Source organism: Oncorhynchus clarkii, chromosome 19 (assembly GCF_045791955.1).
Source record: "Oncorhynchus clarkii lewisi isolate Uvic-CL-2024 chromosome 19, UVic_Ocla_1.0, whole genome shotgun sequence".
NCBI classification, from domain to species: domain Eukaryota; kingdom Metazoa; phylum Chordata; class Actinopteri; order Salmoniformes; family Salmonidae; genus Oncorhynchus; species Oncorhynchus clarkii.
In genome coordinates this window covers 48,872,146-48,894,329 of record NC_092165.1, presented here as the reverse complement: position 1 = coordinate 48,894,329, position 22,184 = coordinate 48,872,146, and the positions used below count along the sequence as shown (strand labels likewise).

The window sequence follows — 22,184 nt, the reverse complement described above, 5'->3', positions numbered from 1 at the left end:
CCTTGAGCAGGTCGTTGACCCTGGTTACGTCTGTGTTTATATTGTATACTGCAAGTATATTGTATGTTTTAAATATTCAATAAACAATAAATAATACAAAAGAAAGGTTCAGAAGAGACTGAGTGAATCCAATTGCTGCAAAGAAACCATTACTAAAGGACAGCAATAATAAGAAGAGACTTGCTTTGGCCGAAAAAAATATGAGCAATGGACATTAGACGAGTGGAAATCTGTCCTTTGGTCTGATGAGTCCAAATTTGAGATTTTTGCTTCCAGCCGCCGTGTCTTTGTGAGACGCAGAGTAGGTGAATGGATCATCTCCGCATGTGTGATTTCCACCGTGAAGCATGGAGGAGGAGGTGGAATTGTGTGGGGGTGCTTTGCTGGTGACACTGTTGGTGATTTATTTAGAATTCAAGGCAAACTTAACAAGCCTGGCTGCCACAGCATTCTGCACCGAAATGCCATACCATCTGGTTTGCGCTTAGTGGGACTATCATTTGTTTTTCAACAGGACAATGTCCCAACACACCTCCAGGGTGTGTAAGGGCTATTTGACCAAGAAGGAGAGTGATAGAGTGCTGCATCAGATGACCTGGCCTCCACAATCACCGACCTAAACCCATTTGAGATGGTTTGGGATGAGTTGGACCGCAGAGTGAAGGAAAAGCAGCCAACAAGTGCTCAGCATATGTGGGAAGTCCTTAAAGACTGTTGGAAAAACATCCCAGGTGAAGCTGGTTGAGAGAATGCCAAGAGTGTGCAAGGCTGTCATCAAGGCAAAGGGTGGCTACTTTGAAGAATCTCAAATATAAAATATATTTTGATTTGTTTAACACTTTTTCGGTTAAAACATGATTCCATATGTGTTATTTCATAGTTTTGATGTCTTCACTATTATTCTACAATGTAGAAAATAGTACAAATAAAGAAAAACACTTGAATGAGTAGGTGTGTCCAAACTTTTGACTGGTACTGTATGTAAATCATGTTTGACTCTAACCCATTTCTCCCACCAGCCTCCTCTGGTGCTTAAGAACTCATCCATCCCTGGGGCTGAGCTCCCTGCCATCCAGGACCTCTATACCAGGCGGTGTCAGAGGAAGGCCTTAAAAATGTCAAAGACTCAAGCCACCCAAGTCATAGACTGTTCTCTCTGCTACCGCACCAGAGAGCCAAGTCTGGGACCAAAAGTCTCCTGAATAGGGTCTACCTCCAAGTCACAAAACTGCTGAACAGTTAATCAAATGGCTACCCGGACTATTTGCATTGACCTCCTTTCCATTGCTTTGACTCTCTTGCACTGGACTTGACCCACCCACCCACGCACACAAACACACATAGACACAAACACACACACACACACACACACACACACACACACACACACACACACACACACACACACACACACACACACACACACACACACACTACATATGCTCACACACACAAACACACACAGACACAAACACACACTACATATGCTCACACACACAAAACTTACACTCACATGCATACTGATGTCAAAGATACACACACACACAGACACACAGACACACACACAGACACACAGACACACACACACACAGACACACACACACACACACACACACACACACACACACACACACAGACACACACACACACACACACACACACACACACACACAGACACAGACACAAACACACACTACATATGCTCACACACACAAACACACACAGACACAAACACACACTACATATGCTCACACACACACACACACACAGACACACACACAGACACACACACACACACACACACACAGACACACACACAGACACACACACACACACACACACAGCCTTTCACACTCTTCACATACCCCGCTGCTACTCTATGATATATCCTGACTGCCTAGTCACTTCACCCCTACGTTCTAGAAGTACACATGACCTAAACTACCTCATACCCCTACACAGTGACTCTGTACTGGTATTCCCTGTATATAGCCTCGTTAGTGTTATTTTATTTTTACTATTTCCTTTTTTTAGCAAATTTCTCTTACTTTTTAACTCTGCATTGTTGGGAAAGGGCTCGCAGGTAAGAATTTCACAATAAAGTCTACACTTGTTGTATTCGTCGCATGTGACGAATAGAATTTGATTTGATTCGACTTGATTTGTGTGTGAGAGATTGTGCTGAGGCCTGGAAGTGTGGGGTCTGCGTGGGAAACCGGATGGATTCGGAAGCTGTGGGGTCAACTCTCAAGGGGAAAAATACTGAGATCTCTTGCTTGAATAACCCCAAAGCTTCTGTGCCCTCGTACTCACACAGTTCAATGAAAACTCAACTGACCCGCCATTTTGTAGAAAAAGAGGAAGAAGGTTAGCTGCTGAGGTACACAATAGTACATTTTGGTAGACAGAAGCTGCTGAGGTACACAATAGTACATTTTGCTAGACAGAAGCTGCTGAGGTACACAATAGTACATTTTGGTAGACAGAAGGTTCTCTTTGGTAAAAGAGAAATTGGTCATCAAATATAATGAATTAAAATGCCTTTATTTGTTCAATGGAAACAAAGTGAAAAGATTTCCGCCATTTTACTCTGACTGTACACCCACACACGTGTTGTGAAACAGAAGGAGACAGATATTACTCCTCACCGACAATTACAAAATACTGAGAAGAACCCAAGGCCTGTGAAGTAATCTCTGTTCTTGACTATCTAATGACATTTCTAACTATGCAACCTGACAAAATGCCAGCCTAAAACTCAATCAGAGCTCCACAGAACAAAAACAAAAACAACAGCAACAGAAACCACAACAGGATATGTGGATTTAGATAAGATATCAGTAGGGCCCTGAGTACCTGCTGACCATGTGAAGAAACTCAGAGCCCTGGTTAGGCTATAGCCTAAAGATCACATATGGGGGAAAGGAGGTGCGATAGACTAGTGTCCTTCTAGGGTTCTAAGTTGCCTCATGCTACAGTAATAGGAGATAGGCTCCTGGTTCCTATGAGCCGTTCCGGCTGGTACAAGCCAAGTCTACCTACTTCTAGATCAAATCAGATGGTCATCATTAGTCATCATTACCATGAACCATATTCCAGTAACACTAGACCCATTGACCGAGAGCTAACCCTTAAAGGGGCTGTACAGACTTCTGTCAGGTCATACAGTGGAGGGGGCTTTACTAAGGGCCAAGCGAAAGAGGTACTATCTCCCAGGTTATAAGGGCAGGGTGAGAGGGGCCGGGGGGGGGGGGGGGGGGGGGGGGGGGGGGGGGGGGGGGGGGGGGGGGCAGAGGAACAATCCCCCAGGATATGGGTGCAGGGTGAGACGGGCAGGGGGGGAAGAGGGACAATCCCCCAGGATATGGGTGCAGGGTGAGACGGGCAGGGGGGGAAGAGGGACAATCCCCCAGGATATGGGTGCAGGTTGAGAGGGGCCAGGGGGGGGGGGAAGAGGGACAATCCCCCAGGATATGGGTGCAGGTTGAGAGGGGCCAGGGGGGGGGGGAAGAGGGACAATCCCCCAGGATATGGGTGCAGGGTGAGGGGGGCAGGGGGGGAAGAGGGACAATTTCCCAGGATATGGGTGCAGGGTGAGAGGGGCAGTGGGGGGAAGAGGGACAATCCCCCAGGATATGGGTGCAGGGTGAGAGGGGCAGGGGGGAGGAAGAGGGACAATCCCCCAGGATATGGGTGCAGGGTGAGAGGGGCCAGGGGGGGGAAGAGGGACAATCCCCCAGGATATGGGTGCAGGGTGAGAGGGGCCAGGGGGGGAGAGGGACAACCCCCAGGATATGGGTGCAGGGTGAGAGGGGCAGGGGGGGGGGGGGGGGGGGGGGGGGGGACAATACCCCAGGATATGGGTGCAGGGCGAGAGGGGCAGGGGGGAGGAAGAGGGACAATCCCCCAGGATATGGGTGCAGAGTGAGAGGGGCAGGGGGGAGGAAGAGGGACAATCCCCCAGGATATGGGTGCAGGGTGAGAGGGGCAGGGGGGAGGAAGAGGGACAAGCCCCCAGGATATGGGTGCAGGGTGAGAGGGGCAGGGGGGGAAGAGGGACAATCCCCCAGGATATGGGTGCAGGGTGAGACGGGCAGGGGGGGAAGAGGGACAATCCCCCAGGATATGGGTTCAGGTTGAGAGGGGCCAGGGGGGGGGGGAAGAGGGACAATCCCCCAGGATATGGGTGCAGGGTGAGGGGGGCAGGGGGGGAAGAGGGACAATTTCCCAGGATATGGGTGCAGGGTGAGAGGGGCAGTGGGGGGAAGAGGGACAATCCCCCAGGATATGGGTGCAGGGTGAGAGGGGCAGGGGGGAGGAAGAGGGACAATCCCCCAGGATATGGGTGCAGGGTGAGAGGGGCCAGGGGGGGGAAGAGGGACAATCCCCCAGGATATGGGTGCAGGGTGAGAGGGGCCAGGGGGGGAGAGGGACAACCCCCAGGATATGGGTGCAGGGTGAGAGGGGCAGGGGGGGGGGGGGGGGGGGGGGGGGGGGGGGACAATACCCCAGGATATGGGTGCAGGGCGAGAGGGGCAGGGGGGAGGAAGAGGGACAATCCCCCAGGATATGGGTGCAGAGTGAGAGGGGCAGGGGGGAGGAAGAGGGACAATCCCCCAGGATATGGGTGCAGGGTGAGAGGGGCAGGGGGGAGGAAGAGGGACAATCCCCCAGGATATGGGTGCAGGGTGAGAGGGGCAGGGGGGAGGAAGAGGGACAATCCCCCAGGATATGGGTGCAGGGTGAGAGGGGCAGGGGGGAGGAAGAGGGACAATCCCCCAGGATATGGGTGCAGGGTGAGAGGGGCAGGGGGGAGGAAGAGGGACAATCCCCCAGGATATGGGTGCAGGGTGAGAGGGGGAGGGCTGAAGGGCTGAATACATGGGCTGGATCAGTGTGCTGGCCTCAGATTAACTCTGGTGAAAAGGGACAGGGCATTCTAATTAAAACTAACTAAGTCACGGGAGTCACCCACACTACAGCATGCAGAGAGGAGAGGGATGTGTGTGTGTGCATATGTGTGGGTATGTTTGTGTGACTGACACATACCCAGCTTTCCCCTCCTCCTCTACAGTAGTTGACGAGCTAGCATCAGAAACATTGTTTGTCTGACATGTTTGAGGTGACTAAGCAGAACTGTGACCATCATATTATTATTATCTACAAAAAATTACTTTACAAAACAGATGGTACCGATGGTAGTTTTGGACATGCTATGCATGCATTCTACAGTATTTTAAATATAAGTATCTACTATACACACACCAAAGTAGGCCCTGACCTCATTAGTCTGTCTCAAGTTATTCTCATGAATGTATCCATCATCAGGTATGAGTAAAGACAAAGAAGTGATCTACAGAACAATCAACCGAAAAAGTCAGCCTGGTGAGCTGCAGGTCTGAGTTGTCTAACCCAGGGCCAAGTAGAGGAGGAGAGGAGAAGGTTCATTGAGGGGAATGCAGGGGGTATATGAGACTGCGTAGGTGGGGAGACTAGAGAGCCAGACATTTCAGGCATATGTACCGTATGTGAATGTAAACACAGACATAGCTGCATGTCACCACAACTGACAGGCGCTGGGGTTATAATAGGCAGTGACTCACAAACACAAGGACTAAACCATACTGCAGCAACCCAAGGCTATGTGCTGCCTGCCTGCTGCTCAAGCCTACCTCTGTTCTCCTCATTGCCTTCAGGTCACCACGCGCAGACAGATAAGTTCACAGGATTAGATAATGGGGTTCTTTTTTTGTCTTACTTCATTTCCTGTACCACACTGACACACTTTTTTCTGTTCTGACTAAGCCGTCTAGCAATGTCCAGTTTACAGCCACAGAGTGTGTTTGTGTTCTGTTTCCAGACACAAGCCCGAGACAGGGTTAGCCGTGCTTTATCATCAGCCCATAAGGCGAAGAGTGAAACTTCAACTACAACCTTTTGCCTATTGAGCCTGTCCGAGCAAAATGTCACTGTTTCAATGTTTCAATGAAACACTTTTTCAATGAAACCAGTCCATCTGTGACTTGACATCCAGAAGAGAATAACATTGACATAAAGGCATAACAACTCACAGATATTTGAGGTTTTCCAGGTCTTCAAAGGCTCCTCTGGGGATCCGTCTGATGTGGTTGTTGTTGAGGAGGCTGTAAAGTCAAGAGAATGGCCATTAATAAAGATCTCCCAGTGGACTATCAGACTTACACAAAGTGAATCTGTGCAGACTCGTAGATACTAATTTACAGTGGTCCATGCTGGCATATTGCTGTGTCATGATCTAATGCTAGGCCAATGCCAGTCTAAACACAGTTCAACTTTCAGAGTACATAGTATATGTGAGATCCTTCATCCTTGCCACACTACACTGTATCATTCTATGAAGCATCTGGTTTGATTCCTACACACGGTCACAGTTTGTTTTGCATTTCTAATGGCTTTCAGGTCCATGGGGTATAATCTGGACAAGGATCAATAATGGCTGCCATAGACTTTCTGCAACATAGCAACATTTTGAGTTGGTGATGACTTAACTCAATGCCACAGAAACTGGCATTAATGCAAAGAAATACGTTTTGGAAAATAATATGATATGTATAAGCAGAACATTACTTGGGCCAAACATGCCTCCTAAGTCCTCACCTAGCTCTTTTTTCTGAAAACATTTGGCCTTTTTACTTTCCGACATGGAACCCAAAATGGTTCTACCTGGAATCTAAAGGGTTCTACTTGGAAGCTAAAAGGGTTTTCCTAGGGGGACAGCCAAAGAACCCATTTGGAACCCTTTTTTCTAAGTGTAGGTACAGTCTGTCAGAGGCCAAGCAGAAAAAGACCGGCAGCAGGCCCCTAGCTGCAGGCTTTCCTTCACATATGAGCCAGACATCTATTTCTGTCTGCCTGAGACACTAATATTGAACTGTCTCCCAGCAGGCTTCAGACACTATGCTATTCTTCAGTCTGTAAGACAGAGGTTAAAGCCGTGAAATATGGAACACCACAGAATACATGGCTAGCAGGTGGACTGCTACTGTAGGAACATCTCATCTGAGCTTTCTCTGCTTTTAACATTACCTTCCCTACCCCTCATATTCAGAGGCACTAGGCTCATTGGCTGATTCCTGACACATGGCTGGCTGTAGACTAGCAGGCTGGCAGGGCTGACACATGGCTGGCTGTAGACTAGCATGCTGGCAGGGCTGACACATGGCTGGCTGTAGACTAGCAGGCTGGCAGGGCTGACGCATGGCTGGCTGTAGACTAGCAGGCTGGCAGGGCTGACACATGGCTGGCTGTAGACTAGCAGGCTGGCAGGGCTGACACATGGCTGGCTGTAGACTAGCAGAGCTGACACATGGCTGGCTGTAGACTAGCAGGCTGGCAGAGCTGACACATGGCTGGCTGTAGACTAGCAGGCTGGCAGGGCTGACACATGGCTGGCTGTAGACTAGCAGGCTGGCAGGGCTGACACATGGCTGGCTGTAGACTAGCAGGCTGGCAGGGCTGACACATGGCTGGCTATAGACTAGCAGGCTGGCAGGGCTGACACATGGCTGGCTGTAGACTAGCAGAGCTGACACATGGCTGGCTGTAGACTAGCAGGCTGGCAGGGCTGACACATGGCTGGCTGTAGACTAGCAGGCTGGCAGGGCTGACACATGATAGATGGCTGGGAGATTGAAGGGGAAAAATACATTCCTACCAGATTATGAGGTAACCTACATGTGTGAAACCACAGCAGAATAGAGAGCAAGAATTTGCCCCTCGGTGTCCGTGTTTGTGGACCGACTGACTGATTGTACGCAGGATTGCAGGACTTTCCAGGGGAAACTAATGCTGTGACGTGTTTCCGAGTCTTGGGACAAAAGATAGACAAAGAGAACTGGGTGCTTCTGGGAAGAGATGGGGCTAACAGGAGTAGTCGACTCCTGATGAGTGCCGATTGCATTAGTGTATATTTGAACGCTCAGTTTAAACACATTTGCAGTGAGTTCTCCAGGACCAATTAAATTACAATCTCTTCAATTGCTGAGTATGTAGGGGAAAGACGGAGGAGGGAGGAAGGAGGAAGAAGGGAGGAGAGGAGGAAGGAGGAAGAACGGAGGAGAGGAGGAAGGAGGAAGAAGGGAGGAGAGGAGGGAGACTTACAGTGTGTTGAGGTTCTTTAGCCGTCTGAAGGAGCCGGGCTGCAAGTCCTTGATTTTGTTGAACCTCAGGTCTCTATGGAGGGAAAAACAGGAAGAACACAGTCATTAACAACACCGGGGCAATCGAGTCTGTCAAACCAATCATTACCATGACACATATTAATGTCTATGAGGAAACAGGCTGGTACAATGAGTACAGTACACCGTACACACACAGTATGTATCCAAATCACTTAGGAATCTCTTAGGAATCACTTTTCATTATAAAGGACGAATAATAGCCGCATTATTCATATCACAGGAATACCATTTATCAAGCTTTAACCAGTGACACATCAGATAGGTTTACTTAACATTTTGCGAAAGATAACAATTAAGAGAGATGAGGGAGTTTTACTTGAACCTCTCACTGTAAAGGCTTAGAGACGATATCATGTCATGCCATTAACCACTCACACCCATTATGACAAATTACATCATGATAGGCATCATGATAGGCCTATAACACCTAACTATACTGTGGAATTTAGAGCTAGACGCACGTCATCTAATCCAGTGAAATGTGAACATTTCTAAACCATGAAGTTACGCTTGTGGAACTTAGCCACTAAGTCATTTGACCTTCAACAAAGAGCAGATAGCCTCGCTGTAAAGGCCAACAACAAAGACCATAACAACCACAGTCCACAAGCCTCTGACTCAACATGGCTTGCTGAGAGAACTAGGAGACATAGTCCAGCCACACTAACAATGTCAAGACAAGACAGTGTTGGAGTTACAACACAGATAGGCTTTATCTCAATGGTTAGGAGAGGGAATCCTAGATCAACCACCCTGCTACCCAGATTAAACTATAATTAATAGAATTCACTCTCATCAGCTACTCTGGACTGACCTTAACATTCCCTGACTGACTCCAGGTCACAATACGCCCCCAAGCTCCGCTAACAGAGAGATACCAGTTAGACTTTGGCCAGACACTGTCAAGTGATTCCAATGATGATTCCTGTAAGTGTTGCTGAGTGGGTAACTGGGAGTAAAGTCAAGGGTTTGGGATAGAATACGCTGATAAAGGATTTGAAGAATTCAAACTGTATTTCTACGACACCAGTAAACATGTGTGTTCCATGTCTATTCTCTTTCACTTTTGTTGACGTGGTGTTCTCTATGACAGTCTACTTTTCAGCGCTGTGAATTCCATCTGGAACATGGGTTCTTATTCACTCTCTGGTCTGTACTTGCTTTGTATTAATGTTGCCTAGTTACCACATGCACAACAGTCACTGAGGGCCAAATCATAAAAACTGGACATTCCAGAATGTCTTACTTTCTCATGTTTCTGTGAAAATGTCAGCCAAAAAACAAAGCCACCTGATTTCATAGCCCGTGAAATGTTTATTGTTCACTCACTCTGTAAAAACCTTGCATGTGAATCCAACTACAGAGCCCAGCTTTTCATATACTGACATCCCTTCATATAGGAGCTTCAACAAAGGCTGAGTGCACCACTGGTTAGAGCAGGAAGAGCAGGAAGCCAGCTGAGCACCATTCACTGTCTGTATCAATATCAGAAACACTGCTCTGATATCCTACCATCTACAGGCCCCAACCTCAACAGAAGTCAAGTTACATAACATTGTTTCATTTGGAGACGTGAGAATTTAGTGGCAACTTATTTCGGTGTACATTGTCTTCTTTTAGTCATATTTCAAACTACATAGAATAAGAAATGCAAGCATAACAGACCACATCAAACCCAAAGCAATAATGACAAAAGGACACATTTCAATTGTTTCCAAAACAGCGGTACTTTTCAACAGCTGTACTCTACTTCCTGACAAAATACAACAGCTGTACTCTCCTTCCTGACAAAATACAACAGCTGTACTCTACTTCCTGACAAAATACAACAGCTGTACTCTCCTTCATGACAAAATACAACAGATGCAGTAGAAACTGAGGGTGAAAAATATTTTTTCCATTCTATGAATTCACACTGTAGCAACAAATCTGGTGTTTATAGATGGAAGATAACTGTTGGTGAAGTTGTGTGCCCTGAAGGGGAGACCCATCTCTTCATTCAAAGACTCATGGAAACTCTTACTGACAGTTGTCCTGCTTTGCGTGGTGTGTTGTTGTCTCTACCTTCCTGCCCTTTGTGCTGTTGTCTGTGCCCAATAATGTTCGTACCATGTTGTGCTGCTGCCATGTTGTGTTGCTACCATGTTGTTGTCATGTTGTGTTGATACCATGCTCTGTTTTCATGTGTTGCTGCCATGCTATGTTGTTGTCTTAGGTCTCTCTTTATGTAGTGTTGTGTTGTCTCTCTTGATGTGATATGTGCTTTGTCCTATATTTTTATTTTTTATTTTTAATCCCAGCTCCCGTCCTCACAGGAGGCCTTTTGCCTTCTGGTAGGCTGTCATTGTAAATAAGAATTTGTTCTTAATTGCCTAGTTAAATAAAGGTTCAATAAAATAAAATAAATAAATAAATCCCGGGACTCAGGGAGTGAAGAGCTTTGCCAAGGCATGCTGGAACAGGGGCTGCCCCCACTCCTCCAGGCCCAGGGAAGAAGGGGGAAGAAGGGGGAAGAAGGGGAAGGAGAGGAAGTCACAGAGGGCTCTGGGGGCTGGAAAAAGTTAGAAGAATAAGACACTAGAACCAGATGAAGGAAGGCTGCTGAAAATGGCTGTTGGTCTCAGATACATCACCAGACTTTCACCAGACTACACCCACATATCACGATCAGGTAGGTCTAATACAGTGCCTTGCGAAAGTATTCGGCCCCCTTGAACTTTGCGACCTTTTGCCACATTTCAGGCTTCAAACATAAAGATATAAAACTGTATTTTTTTGTGAAGAATCAACAACAAGTGGGACACAATCATGAAGTGGAACGACATTTATTGGATATTTCAAACTTTTTTAACAAATCAAAAACTGAAAAATTGGGCGTGCAAAATTATTCAGCCCCCTTAAGTTAATACTTTGTAGCGCCACCTTTTGCTGCGATTACAGCTGTAAGTCGCTTGGGGTATGTCTCTATCAGTTTTGCACATCGAGAGACTGACATTTTTTCCCATTCCTCCTTGCAAAACAGCTCGAGCTCAGTGAGGTTGGATGGAGAGCATTTGTGAACAGCAGTTTTCAGTTCTTTCCACAGATTCTCGATTGGATTCAGGTCTGGACTTTGACTTGGCCATTCTAACACCTGGATATGTTTATTTTTGAACCATTCCATTGTAGATTTTGCTTTATGTTTTGGATCATTGTCTTGTTGGAAGACAAATCTCCGTCCCAGTCTCAGGTCTTTTGCAGACTCCATCAGGTTTTCTTCCAGAATGGTCCTGTATTTGGCTCCATCCATCTTCCCATCAATTTTAACCATCTTCCCTGTCCCTGCTGAAGAAAAGCAGGCCCAAACCATGATGCTGCCACCACCATGTTTGACAGTGGGGATGGTGTGTTCAGTGTGATGAGCTGTGTTGCTTTTACGCCAAACATAACGTTTTGCATTGTTGCCAAAAAGTTCAATTTTGGTTTCATCTGACCAGAGCACCTTCTTCCACATGTTTGGTGTGTCTCCCAGGTGGCTTGTGGCAAACTTTAAACAACACTTTTTATGGATATCTTTAAGAAATGGCTTTCTTCTTGCCACTCTTCCATAAAGGCCAGATTTGTGCAATATACGACTGATTGTTGTCCTATGGACAGAGTCTCCCACCTCAGCTGTAGATCTCTGCAGTTCATCCAGAGTGATCATGGGCCTCTTGGCTGCATCTCTGATCAGTCTTCTCCTTGTATGAGCTGAAAGTTTAGAGGGACGGCCAGGTCTTGGTAGATTTGCAGTGGTCTGATACTCCTTCCATTTCAATATTATCGCTTGCACAGTGCTCCTTGGGATGTTTAAAGCTTGGGAAATCTTTTTGTATCCAAATCCGGCTTTAAACTTCTTCACAACAGTATCTCGGACCTGCCTGGTGTGTTCCTTGTTCTTCATGATGCTCTCTGCGCTTTTAACGGACCTCTGAGACTATCACAGTGCAGGTGCATATATACGGAGACTTGATTACACACAGGTGGATTGTATTTATCATCATTAGTCATTTAGGTCAACATTGGATCATTCAGAGATCCTCACTGAACTTCTGGAGAGAGTTTGCTGCACTGAAAGTAAAGGGGCTGAATAATTTTGCACGCCCAATTTTTCAGTTTTTGATTTGTTAAAAAAGTTTGAAATATCCAATAAATGTCGTTCCACTTCATGATTGTGTCCCACTTGTTGTTGATTCTTCACAAAAAAATACAGTTTTATATCTTTATGTTTGAAGCCTGAAATGTGGCAAAAGGTCGCAAAGTTCAAGGGGGCCGAATACTTTCGCAAGGCACTGTATCCCACAGAACTAGCCTTTCACCAGACTACACCCACATATCACGATCAGGTAGGTCTAATATCCCACAGAACTAGCCTTTCACCAGACTACACCAACTATTGATTGTGTTGGATGAATGATGCCTTTGTTAACAGAAGCACTTGTCCCCTAAAGTGTCCTTATCCTAACTGTATAGTAGTATGGAGTGTGTTTCCCAACGTAGTGGATCACATAAAGAAACCCCAATCAGGCCAGATACGGCCATAGGAGAACCAAAAGTACCTACAGTAGAATCTAAACAGCAGTCCCGCAATCACTAGTAGGCCTGCAATCCTTCTTACATTAATGGCAGAAAATATCCTTTCTCAAATAGCCACCAGTTGTTTTGGGGACTATTGTTAATTAACAACCGGTGAACAATATGGTATTGTGATCGCAGCGGTAAATTAGTTTACCATGTCAGATAGAGGAGGGCAATTCCACAGTAACAGAGTAATACTGAGATTACAATTCTCACTTTAAAATGTATGCCAAACCAAAACCAATGATTAGGGGACAAGGGGATACCTAGTCAGTTGTACAACTGAATGATTTCAACTGAAATATGTCTTCCACATTTAACCCATCCTTCCTCCCTTTTCTCTAATTAATCTCTGATCTGTGAAAGCTATACAGTGCTTGGGGCAGTGAGGATGAAGTTTAACTTGTCACATAAGCGGGACATTTTGTCCTATCTCTCGTCAGTGATGAATTGTCATCGACAGATGAAACATTCCTTCAGATTCCTACCACACTGTTGAGGATTCAGAGATGTAGTGCTACTGACTGAGGCCTTATGGAGTGGAATAGGCCATCCTAATCCTCCTGTAGAACACATACAGAGACCACAGCACTTGAACTCAAGTGGATATAAAACTTGGCTCAGCACCTGTAGCCCTTAAGAGCACATGTGAAAGAATGATGGACAAACATATCACAGGAAGAAAATCCTAACCCCTTTTGGCGTGTAGTACATGTTAGAACTGTGATATCTTTAACCCCCTTTTGGCATGTAGTACATGTTAGAACTGTGATATCTTTAACCCCCTTCGCGTGTAGTACATGTTAGAACTGTGATATCTTTTACCCCCTTCAGCGTGTAGTACATGTTAGAACTGTGATATCTTTAACCCCCTTCGGCGTGTAGTACATGTTAGAACTGTGATATCTTTAACCCCTTTCAGCGTGTAGTACATGTTAGAACTGTGATATCTTTAACCCCCTTCAGCGTGTAGTACATGTTAGAACTGTGATATCTTTAACCCCTTTCAGCGTGTAGTACATGTTAGAACTGTGATATCTTTAACCCCCTTCGCGTGTAGTACATGTTAGAACTGTGATATCTTTGTCTAGGGTTCTTAGTGACTAAGGACTTCGATCAGTCATACATTAATGTTAAAAGCTATTAATTTACTATATCTGCCTTACCCTAAAAACAGAGTTTCCCACAAAGAAGCACATCTCTTTGAGACTTGGAATTTCAAAATACAAATTGTGAGATCATGTATGCCTTGCTGCATTGAGTCAACACACTCTTGGAGAGGAATGGAGACAAGAGATGACACAATGTACATGGCGACAACACTTGGAAACAGGATGCTGCTCAGCGCTCTTGCTTCTTGTTGGTTGGCTGCCAATCCAGACTCAACCATTCCACTGTGGAAATGAGCAAATGGCCGATAAGAGCCCTGGGCTTGATAACAAGGGACGGCCGTGATTACCACCAGCGCCAGGCAGACAGCAGCTTTCCCGCTCAAAACCCATCTTCTCTGTCAGTATGGAAAGGCCTGGCCTGGCTATGGGTGGGGTAGAACGTCAGGCATCATGGCTGCATGAATACAGTTCCACTTAGCAAGGTCGTTGGCAATCCACACGCAAAAGTAAACTTGCAAAAAGGCTCTGTAGCCTGTGCAATACAAACCCTAATCTGTGAGGCACTAAGGGAGTGGCTTGGACATCTCCAGCTTCAGTTCCAGCTCTAACATCTGAGTGCCATGTGTGGACCCCTCCCTCTCCTCCCTCTCTCTCTCTCCTCCCTCTCTCTCTCTCTCTCTCTCTCTCTCCCCCTCTCTCTCTCTCTCTCCCTCTCCTCCCTCTCTCTCTCCCTCTCCTCCCCCCCCCTCTCTCTCTCTCTCTCTCTCTCTCTCTCTCTCTCTCTCTCTGTCTCTCTCCTCCCTCTGTCTCTCTCTCTCTCTCTCTCTCTCTGTCTCTCTCTCTGTCTCTCTCTCTCTCTCTCTGTCTCTGTCTCTCTCTCCTCCCTCTCTCTCTCTCTCTCTCTCTCTCTCTCTCTCTCTCTCTCTCTCTCTCTCTCTCTCTCTCTGTCTCTCTTTCTGTCTCTCTCTCTCCTCCCTCTCCCTCCCTCTCTCTCTGTCTCTCTCTCTCTCTCTCTCTGTCTCTCTCTCTCCTTCCTCTCTCTCTCTCTCTCTCCTCCCTCTCCCTCCCCTCTCTCTCTCACTCACTCACTCACTTTCTCACTCACTCACTCACTCACTCACTCACTCTCAATTCAATTTCAATTTCAATTTAAGGGCTTTACTGGCATGTGAAACACATGTCAACATTGCCAAAGCAAGTGAAGAAGATAATAAAAAAAGTTAAATAAACAATACAAATTAACAGTAAACATTACACTCACAAAAGGTCCAAAAGAATAAAGACGTTTCAAATGTCTTATTATGTACAAATAGTTAAAGTACAAAAATAAAATAAATAAATATAAATATGGGTTGTATTTACAACAGGTCACAAATCTTGCTACTGTGATTGCACACTGTGGTATTTCACCCAATAGATATGGGTGTTTATAAAAATTGGGTTTGTTTTCGAATTCTTTGTGGATCTGTGTAATCTGAGGGAAATATGTGTCTCTAGTATGGTCATACATTTGGCAAGAGGTTAGAAAGTGCAGCTCAGTTTCCACCTCATTTTGTGGGCAGCGTGCACATAGCCTGTCTTCTCTTGAGAGCCAGGTCTGCCTACGGCAGACTTTCTCAATAGCAAGGCTATGCTCACTGAGCCTTAAGTGTGGGTCAGTCACAGTGGTCAGGTATTCTGCCACTGTGTACTCTCTGTTTAGGGGCAAATAGCATTCTAGTTTGCTCTGTTTTTTTGTTAATTCTTTCCAATGTGACAAGTAATTATCTTTTTGTTTTCTCATGCTTTGGCTGGGTCTAATTGTGCTGCTGTCCTGGGGCTCTGTGGGGTGTGTTTGTGTTTGTGAACAGAGCCCCAGGACCAGCTTGCTTAGGGGACTCTTCTCCAGGTTAATCTCTCTGTAGGTGATGGCTTTGTTATGGAAGGTTTGGGAATCGCTTCCTTTTAGGTGGTGTAGAATTTAATGGCTCTTTTCTGGATTTTGATAATTAGTGGGTATCGGCCTAATTCTGCTCTGCATGCATTATATGGTGTTCTACGTTGTACACAGAGGATATTTTTTGCAGAATTCTGCATGCAAAGTCTCAATTTGGTGTTTGCCCCATTTTGTGAATTCTTGGTTGGTGAGCAGACCCCAGACCTCACAACCATAAAGGGCAACAGGTTCTTAGCCAGATCCTAATTGGTATGTCAAATTTTATGTTCCCTTTGACGGCGTAGAAAGCCCTTCTCGCCTTCTTGCCATGTCTCTCAGATCCTTCACAGCTTTGTGGAAGTTACCTGTGGTGCTGATGTTTAGCCCGAGTTATGTATAGTTTTTTTGTGTACTCTAGGGCAATGGTGTCTAGATGGAATGTGTATTTGTGGTCCTGGCAACTGGACCTTTTTTGGAACAACATTATTTTGGTCCTACTGAGATTTACTGTCAGGGCCCAGGTCTGACAGAATAGGTGCTGCCCTCTTTGAGGGAGTGGGGGGCATGGAGTGGGCAGGAGGGGCAGAGGTCTGATCTGAGGGGGCCTAAATGGGGTATGGGCATGGTTGACTTGGGGGAGTGTTGATTGGTTGGGGTGGGGGTGTGGATGTGGCTGGTGGTGCTGTAGTCTGGATGTTGGTCCTCTCGGTGTGGGTTTTCTAGGTGTAGGTCCGGGGGGAGGGACCCGCAGGTCTGGGAGAGTGTCTCACTGGTCTGGGCAGAGTGTCTGTTGATCTGTTGCTCGAGTGCTGTGGCCACCCTTTCCTGCTGTGTTCTAAGGTTGTTTGTGCCTGTGTGTAGCATTATGTGGCTGGGTGACCCTAGTTGGTCCTCAGACAGAAGGTCTAGGGCGCGCTCGGTGTTTGGACATCAGAGTTTAGACACTGTGTGTTTGGAAAAAAGTTTATTTTCTTGTATATATTTCCCATTTGAGTCCATAAGGATGTCCTCAGTGCGTGTGGGGGTTTGTCAGGAATGACTATCAGGGTGGCTGAAAGGGGGTGGGATCCCCTGGGCTCAGGGTTCTTCATTTGTCTGTCCTGCTGTGATGTCGAGGCTATGGTCAGGGTCTGGGGTGGACTGTTCTGCTGTGGTGTTCAAGACTTTGGTCAGGGTCTGGAGTGGGCTGTTCTGGTGGCTACTCTGTGGGGGTGGCTAGCTCTTTAATGGGTTGTTCTCTGTCACATGTCATCGTTCTCAACTACTCCTCGATCACTTTCACCTTCTCCTCTAGTGCTCTGTTCTTCTCCTGCTCCTGCTCTTCTCCTGTTGATGTTGTCTCACCACAGTCCATAGTGAAGATATGTCTCTCCACCTCCATCTCTCCAGGTCTGGTTGAGGGAGTGTTGTTGAGCTAGACTATTTTTTATGCTGACTGGAGTGTGTTCACCTGCTGTTCCAGCTCCACCTGCCGTACCTCCAGCTGGGTGAATTTATCCTTCATTTCAATGAGTACTCTGTGCTGGGAGGTTGACTTTCCGCTTGTGAGGTTGTATAATGAAGAGGTCTGGTCTGACAAGCTCAGGGGGAGGGTATCTTTCTCAAGAGAGCTTATCCAGCTAAGATATCTCTTTGATTATGCTAAAGTCCAGCTGAAACTGTTTGGGGTTGCCCAGCACCATTAATGTTCCAGACTTGTACAGGTTGACATTGGCTGACTCAGTCCTCATTGTCTAATATCCTGAGTTTCCACCCATTGCTAACCCCCCCCCCCCCCCCCCCCTAACAGAGGGGTAGTGTGTTAGTAAAGCACTGCGCCATGCCAGGGGATGGTCTGTGTGGAAGATGAAGTTATAATTTCTATAATAATCAGAAAAATGTGTCTTTTGATATTTCATAAGGAGCTTCTTGTTGTATTCATTTTGTGCCATATCATTTTTTACATGCAGAGGGTGCTGTATTGTAATGACCTCTGAACAGCGGGAGAGGGCTTCCAAGGCCTCTGCATTTGGTGGGATAGGCTGTGAAATGCTCCTGCCATTGATGGGCTCAAGGGCTTTGATACCTCTCACCTCACACCTCAGTGCTAATTGAAGTTGCAGTCAGATATGTTCTTTCCTTGCAAGCTTGGAAGTCTTAACTTAGCATTCCGTCCTTATAAAGGAAAATGTATCATTGTAATGTACTTTTCTTCATGGCTTTAAAAGTAGCTTCAGACTAAACATTACTCACTCAGTTCCAGGTTGGATGGTGTTTTCAGGTTTCTGTTTGTTAGCTTGGAAATAAGAATCTTTGGTAGTAAAAATCCTTTGAAAATCAGGTTGTAGGTTTGGAGATTTGATTTGGAGTAAAGGTTATGTTGTGGAGGGTTGTATCCTGTATACAGAACCAGTGAAAAGTTTGGAGACAACTAGTCATTCAAGGGTTTGTCACGTTCTGACCTTAGTTCCTTTGATTTATCTTTGTTTTAGTATGGTCAGGGCGTGAGTTGGGTGTGTTGTCTATGTTCCGTTTTCTCTGTTGTGTTTGCGTTTGGCCTGGTATGGTTCTCAATCAGAGGCAGGTGTCGTTAGTTGTCTCTGATTGAGAATCATACTTAGGTAGCCTTTTCTCACTTGTGTTTTGTGGGTGTTTATTTTCTGTGTCTGTGTGTTCCACACGGAACTGTTTCGGTTGGTATTTATTTTCTGTGTCTGTGTGTTCCACACGGAACTGTTTCGGTTGGTATTTATTTTCTGTGTCTGTGTGTTCCACACGGAACTGTTTCGGTTGGTTATTTCACGTGACCTTTATTGTTTTGTTTCAGTGTTTGCTTGTTTTAATAAACGTACCACGCTGCGCATTGGTCCTCCGATCCTTACTACTCCTCCTCGTCTGAGGAGGAGGAAGACAGCCGTTACAGGGTTTTTCCTTATTTTTACTATTTTCTTCATTGTAGAATAATAGTGAAGACATCACAACTATGAAATAACACATATGGAATCATGTAGTAACCAAAAATATTTTTTAAAGTAGCCACCCTTTGCCTTGATGACAGCTTTGCACAATCTTGGCATTCTCTCAACCAGCTTCATGAGGTAGTCACCTGGAATGCATTTCAAATCAAATCAAATCATCAAATCAAATTTTATTTGTCACATACACATGGTTAGCAGATGTTAATGCGAGTGTAGCGAAATGCTTGTGCTTCTAGTTCCGACAAAAGTAATAACAAGTAATCTAACTAACAATTCCAAAACTACTGTCTTGTACACAGTGTAAGGGGATAAAGAATATGTACATAAGGATATATGAATGAGTGATGGTACAGAGCAGCATAGGCAAGATACAGTAGATGGTATCGAGTACAGTATGTACAAATGAGATGAGTATGTAAACAAAGTGGCATAGTTTAAAGTGGCTAGTGATACATGTATTACATAAGGATACAGTCGATGATATAGAGTACAGTATATATGTATGCATATGAGATGGATAATGTAGGGTAAGTAACATTATATAAGGTAGCATTGTTTAAAGTGGCTAGTGATATATTTAAATCATTTCCCATCAATTCCCATTATTAAAGTGGCTGGAGTTGAGTCAGTGTCAGTGTGTTGGCAGCAGCCACTCAGTGTTAGTGGTGGCTGTTTAACAGTCTGATGGCCTTGAGATAGAAGCTGTTTTTCAGTCTCTCGGTCCCAGCTTTGATGCACCTGTACTGACCTCGCCTTCTGGATGATAGCGGGGTGAACAGGCAGTGGCTCGGGTGGTTGATGTCCTTGATGATCTTTATGGCCTTCCTGTGACATCGGGTGGTGTAGGTGTCCTGGAGGGCAGGTAGTTTGCCCCCGGTGATGCGTTGTGCAGACCTCACTACCCTCTGGAGAGCCTTACGGTTGAGGGCGGTGCAGTTGCCATACCAGGCGGTGATACAGCCCGCCAGGATGCTCTCGATTGTGCATCTGTAGAAGTTAGTGAGTGCTTTTGGTGACAAGCCGAATTTCTTCAGCCTCCTGAGGTTGAAGAGGCGCTGCTGCGCCTTCTTCACGATGCTGTCTGTGTGAGTGGACCAATTCAGTTTGTCTGTGATGTGTATGCCGAGGAACTTAAAACTTGCTACCCTCTCCACTACTGTTCCATCAATGTGGATAGTAGGGTGTTCCCTCTGCTGTTTCCTGAAGTCCACAATCATCTCCTTAGTTTTGTTGACGTTGAGTGTGAGGTTATTTTCCTGACACCACACTCCGAGGGCCCTCACCTCCTCCCTGTAGGCCGTCTCGTCGTTGTTGGTAATCAAGCCTACCACTGTTGTGTCGTCCGCAAACTTGATGATTGAGTTGGAGGCGTGCGTGGCCACGCAGTCGTGGGTGAACAGGGAGTACAGGAGAGGGCTCAGAACGCACCCTTGTGGGGCCCCAGTGTTGAGGATCAGCGGGGAGGAGATGTTGTTGCCTACCCTCACCACCTGGGGGCGGCCCGTCAGGAAGTCCAGTACCCAGTTGCACAGGGCGGGGTCGAGACCCAGGGTCTTGAGCTTGATGACGAGCTTGGAGGGTACTATGGTGTTGAATGCCGAGCTGTAGTCGATGAACAGCATTCTCACATAGGTATTCCTCTTGTCCAGATGGGTTAGGGCAGTGTGCAGTGTGGTTGAGATTGCATCGTCTGTGGACCTATTTGGGCGGTAAGCAAATTGGAGTGGGTCTAGGGTGTCAGGTAGGGTGGAGGTGATATGGTCCTTGACTAGTCTCTCAAAGCACTTCATGATGACGGATGTGAGTGCTACGGGGCGGTAGTCGTTTAGCTCAGTTACCTTAGCTTTCTTGGGAACAGGAACAATGGTGGCCCTCTTGAAGCATGTGGGAACAGCAGACTGGTATAGGGATTGATTGAATATGTCCGTAAACACACCGGCCAGCTGGTCTGCGCATGCTCTGAGGGCGCGGCTGGGGATGCCGTCTGGGCCTGCAGCCTTGCGAGGGTTAACACGTTTAAATGTCTTACTCACCTCGGCTGCAGTGAAGGAGAGACCGCATGTTTTCGTTGCAGGCCGTGTCAGTGGCACTGTATTGTCCTCAAAGCGGGCAAAAAAGTTATTTAGTCTGCCTGGGAGCAAGACATCCTGGTCCGTGACTGGGCTGGATTTCTTCCTGTAGTCCGTGATTGACTGTAGACCCTGCCACATGCCTCTTGTGTCTGAGCCGTTGAATTGAGATTCTACTTTGTCTCTGTACTGGCGCTTAGCTTGTTTGATAGCCTTGCGGAGGGAATAGCTGCACTGTTTGTATTTGGTCATGTTACCAGACACCTTGCCCTGATTAAAAGCAGTGGTTCGCGCTTTCAGTTTCACACGAATGCTGCCATCAATCCACGGTTTCTGGTTAGGGAATGTTTTAATCGTTGCTATGGGAACAACATCTTCAACGCACGTTCTAATGAACTCGCACACCGAATCAGCGTATTCGTCAATGTTGTTATCTGACGCAATACGAAACATCTCCCAGTCCACGTGATGGAAGCAGTCTTGGAGTGTGGAGTCAGCTTGGTCGGACCAGCGTTGGACAGACCTCAGCGTGGGAGCCTCTTGTTTTAGTTTCTGTCTGTAGGCAGGGATCAACAAAATGGAGTCGTGGTCAGCTTTTCCGAAAGGGGGGCGGGGCAGGGCCTTATATGCATTGCGGAAGTTAGAGTAACAATGATCCAAGGTCTTTCCACCCCTGGTTGCGCAATCGATATGCTGATAAAATTTAGGGAGTCTTGTTTTCAGATTAGCCTTGTTAAAATCCCCAGCTACAATGAATGCAGCCTCCGGATAAATCGTTTCCAGTTTGCAGAGAGTTAAATAAAGTTCGTTCAGAGCCATCGATGTGTCTGCTTGGGGGGGGATATATACGGCTGTGATTATAATCGAAGAGAATTCTCTTGGTAGATAATGCGGTCTACATTTGATTGTGAGGAATTCTAAATCAGGTGAACAGAAGGATTTGAGTTCCTGTATGTTTCTTTCATCACACCATGTCACGTTGGCCATGAGGCATACGCCCCTGCCCCTCTTCTTACCAGAAAGATGTTTGTTTCTGTCAGCGTGATGCGTGGAGAAACCCGTTGGCTGCACCGCATCGGATAGAGTCTCTCCAGTGAGCCATGTTTCAGTGAAGCAAAGGACGTTACAGTCTCTGATGTCCCTCTGGAATGCTACCCTTGCTCGGATTTCATCAACCTTGTTGTCAAGAGACTGGACATTGGCAAGAAGAATGCTAGGGAGTGGTGCACGGTGTGCCCGTCTCCGGAGTCTGACCAGAAGACCGCCTCGTCAATTAAGGTGTGCCTTGTTTAAAGTTAATTTGTGGAATTTATTTC

General features: G+C 46.3%; 1 protein-coding gene across 1 annotated transcript in view; it reads right to left on the bottom strand.

The window, feature by feature from the left end:
• Window positions 1-22,184, bottom strand: part of LOC139375345 (peroxidasin-like) — a 91,004-nt gene that overhangs the window by 57,417 nt on the left and 11,403 nt on the right. Inside the window, exons 2-3 of the mRNA XM_071117042.1 lie at window positions 8,140-8,211; window positions 6,072-6,143 (exon numbers count right to left, since the gene is read on the bottom strand). Of these exons, the coding sequence (XP_070973143.1) occupies window positions 6,072-6,143; window positions 8,140-8,211 (144 nt within the window). The remainder of the gene's footprint in view (window positions 1-6,071; window positions 6,144-8,139; window positions 8,212-22,184) is intronic.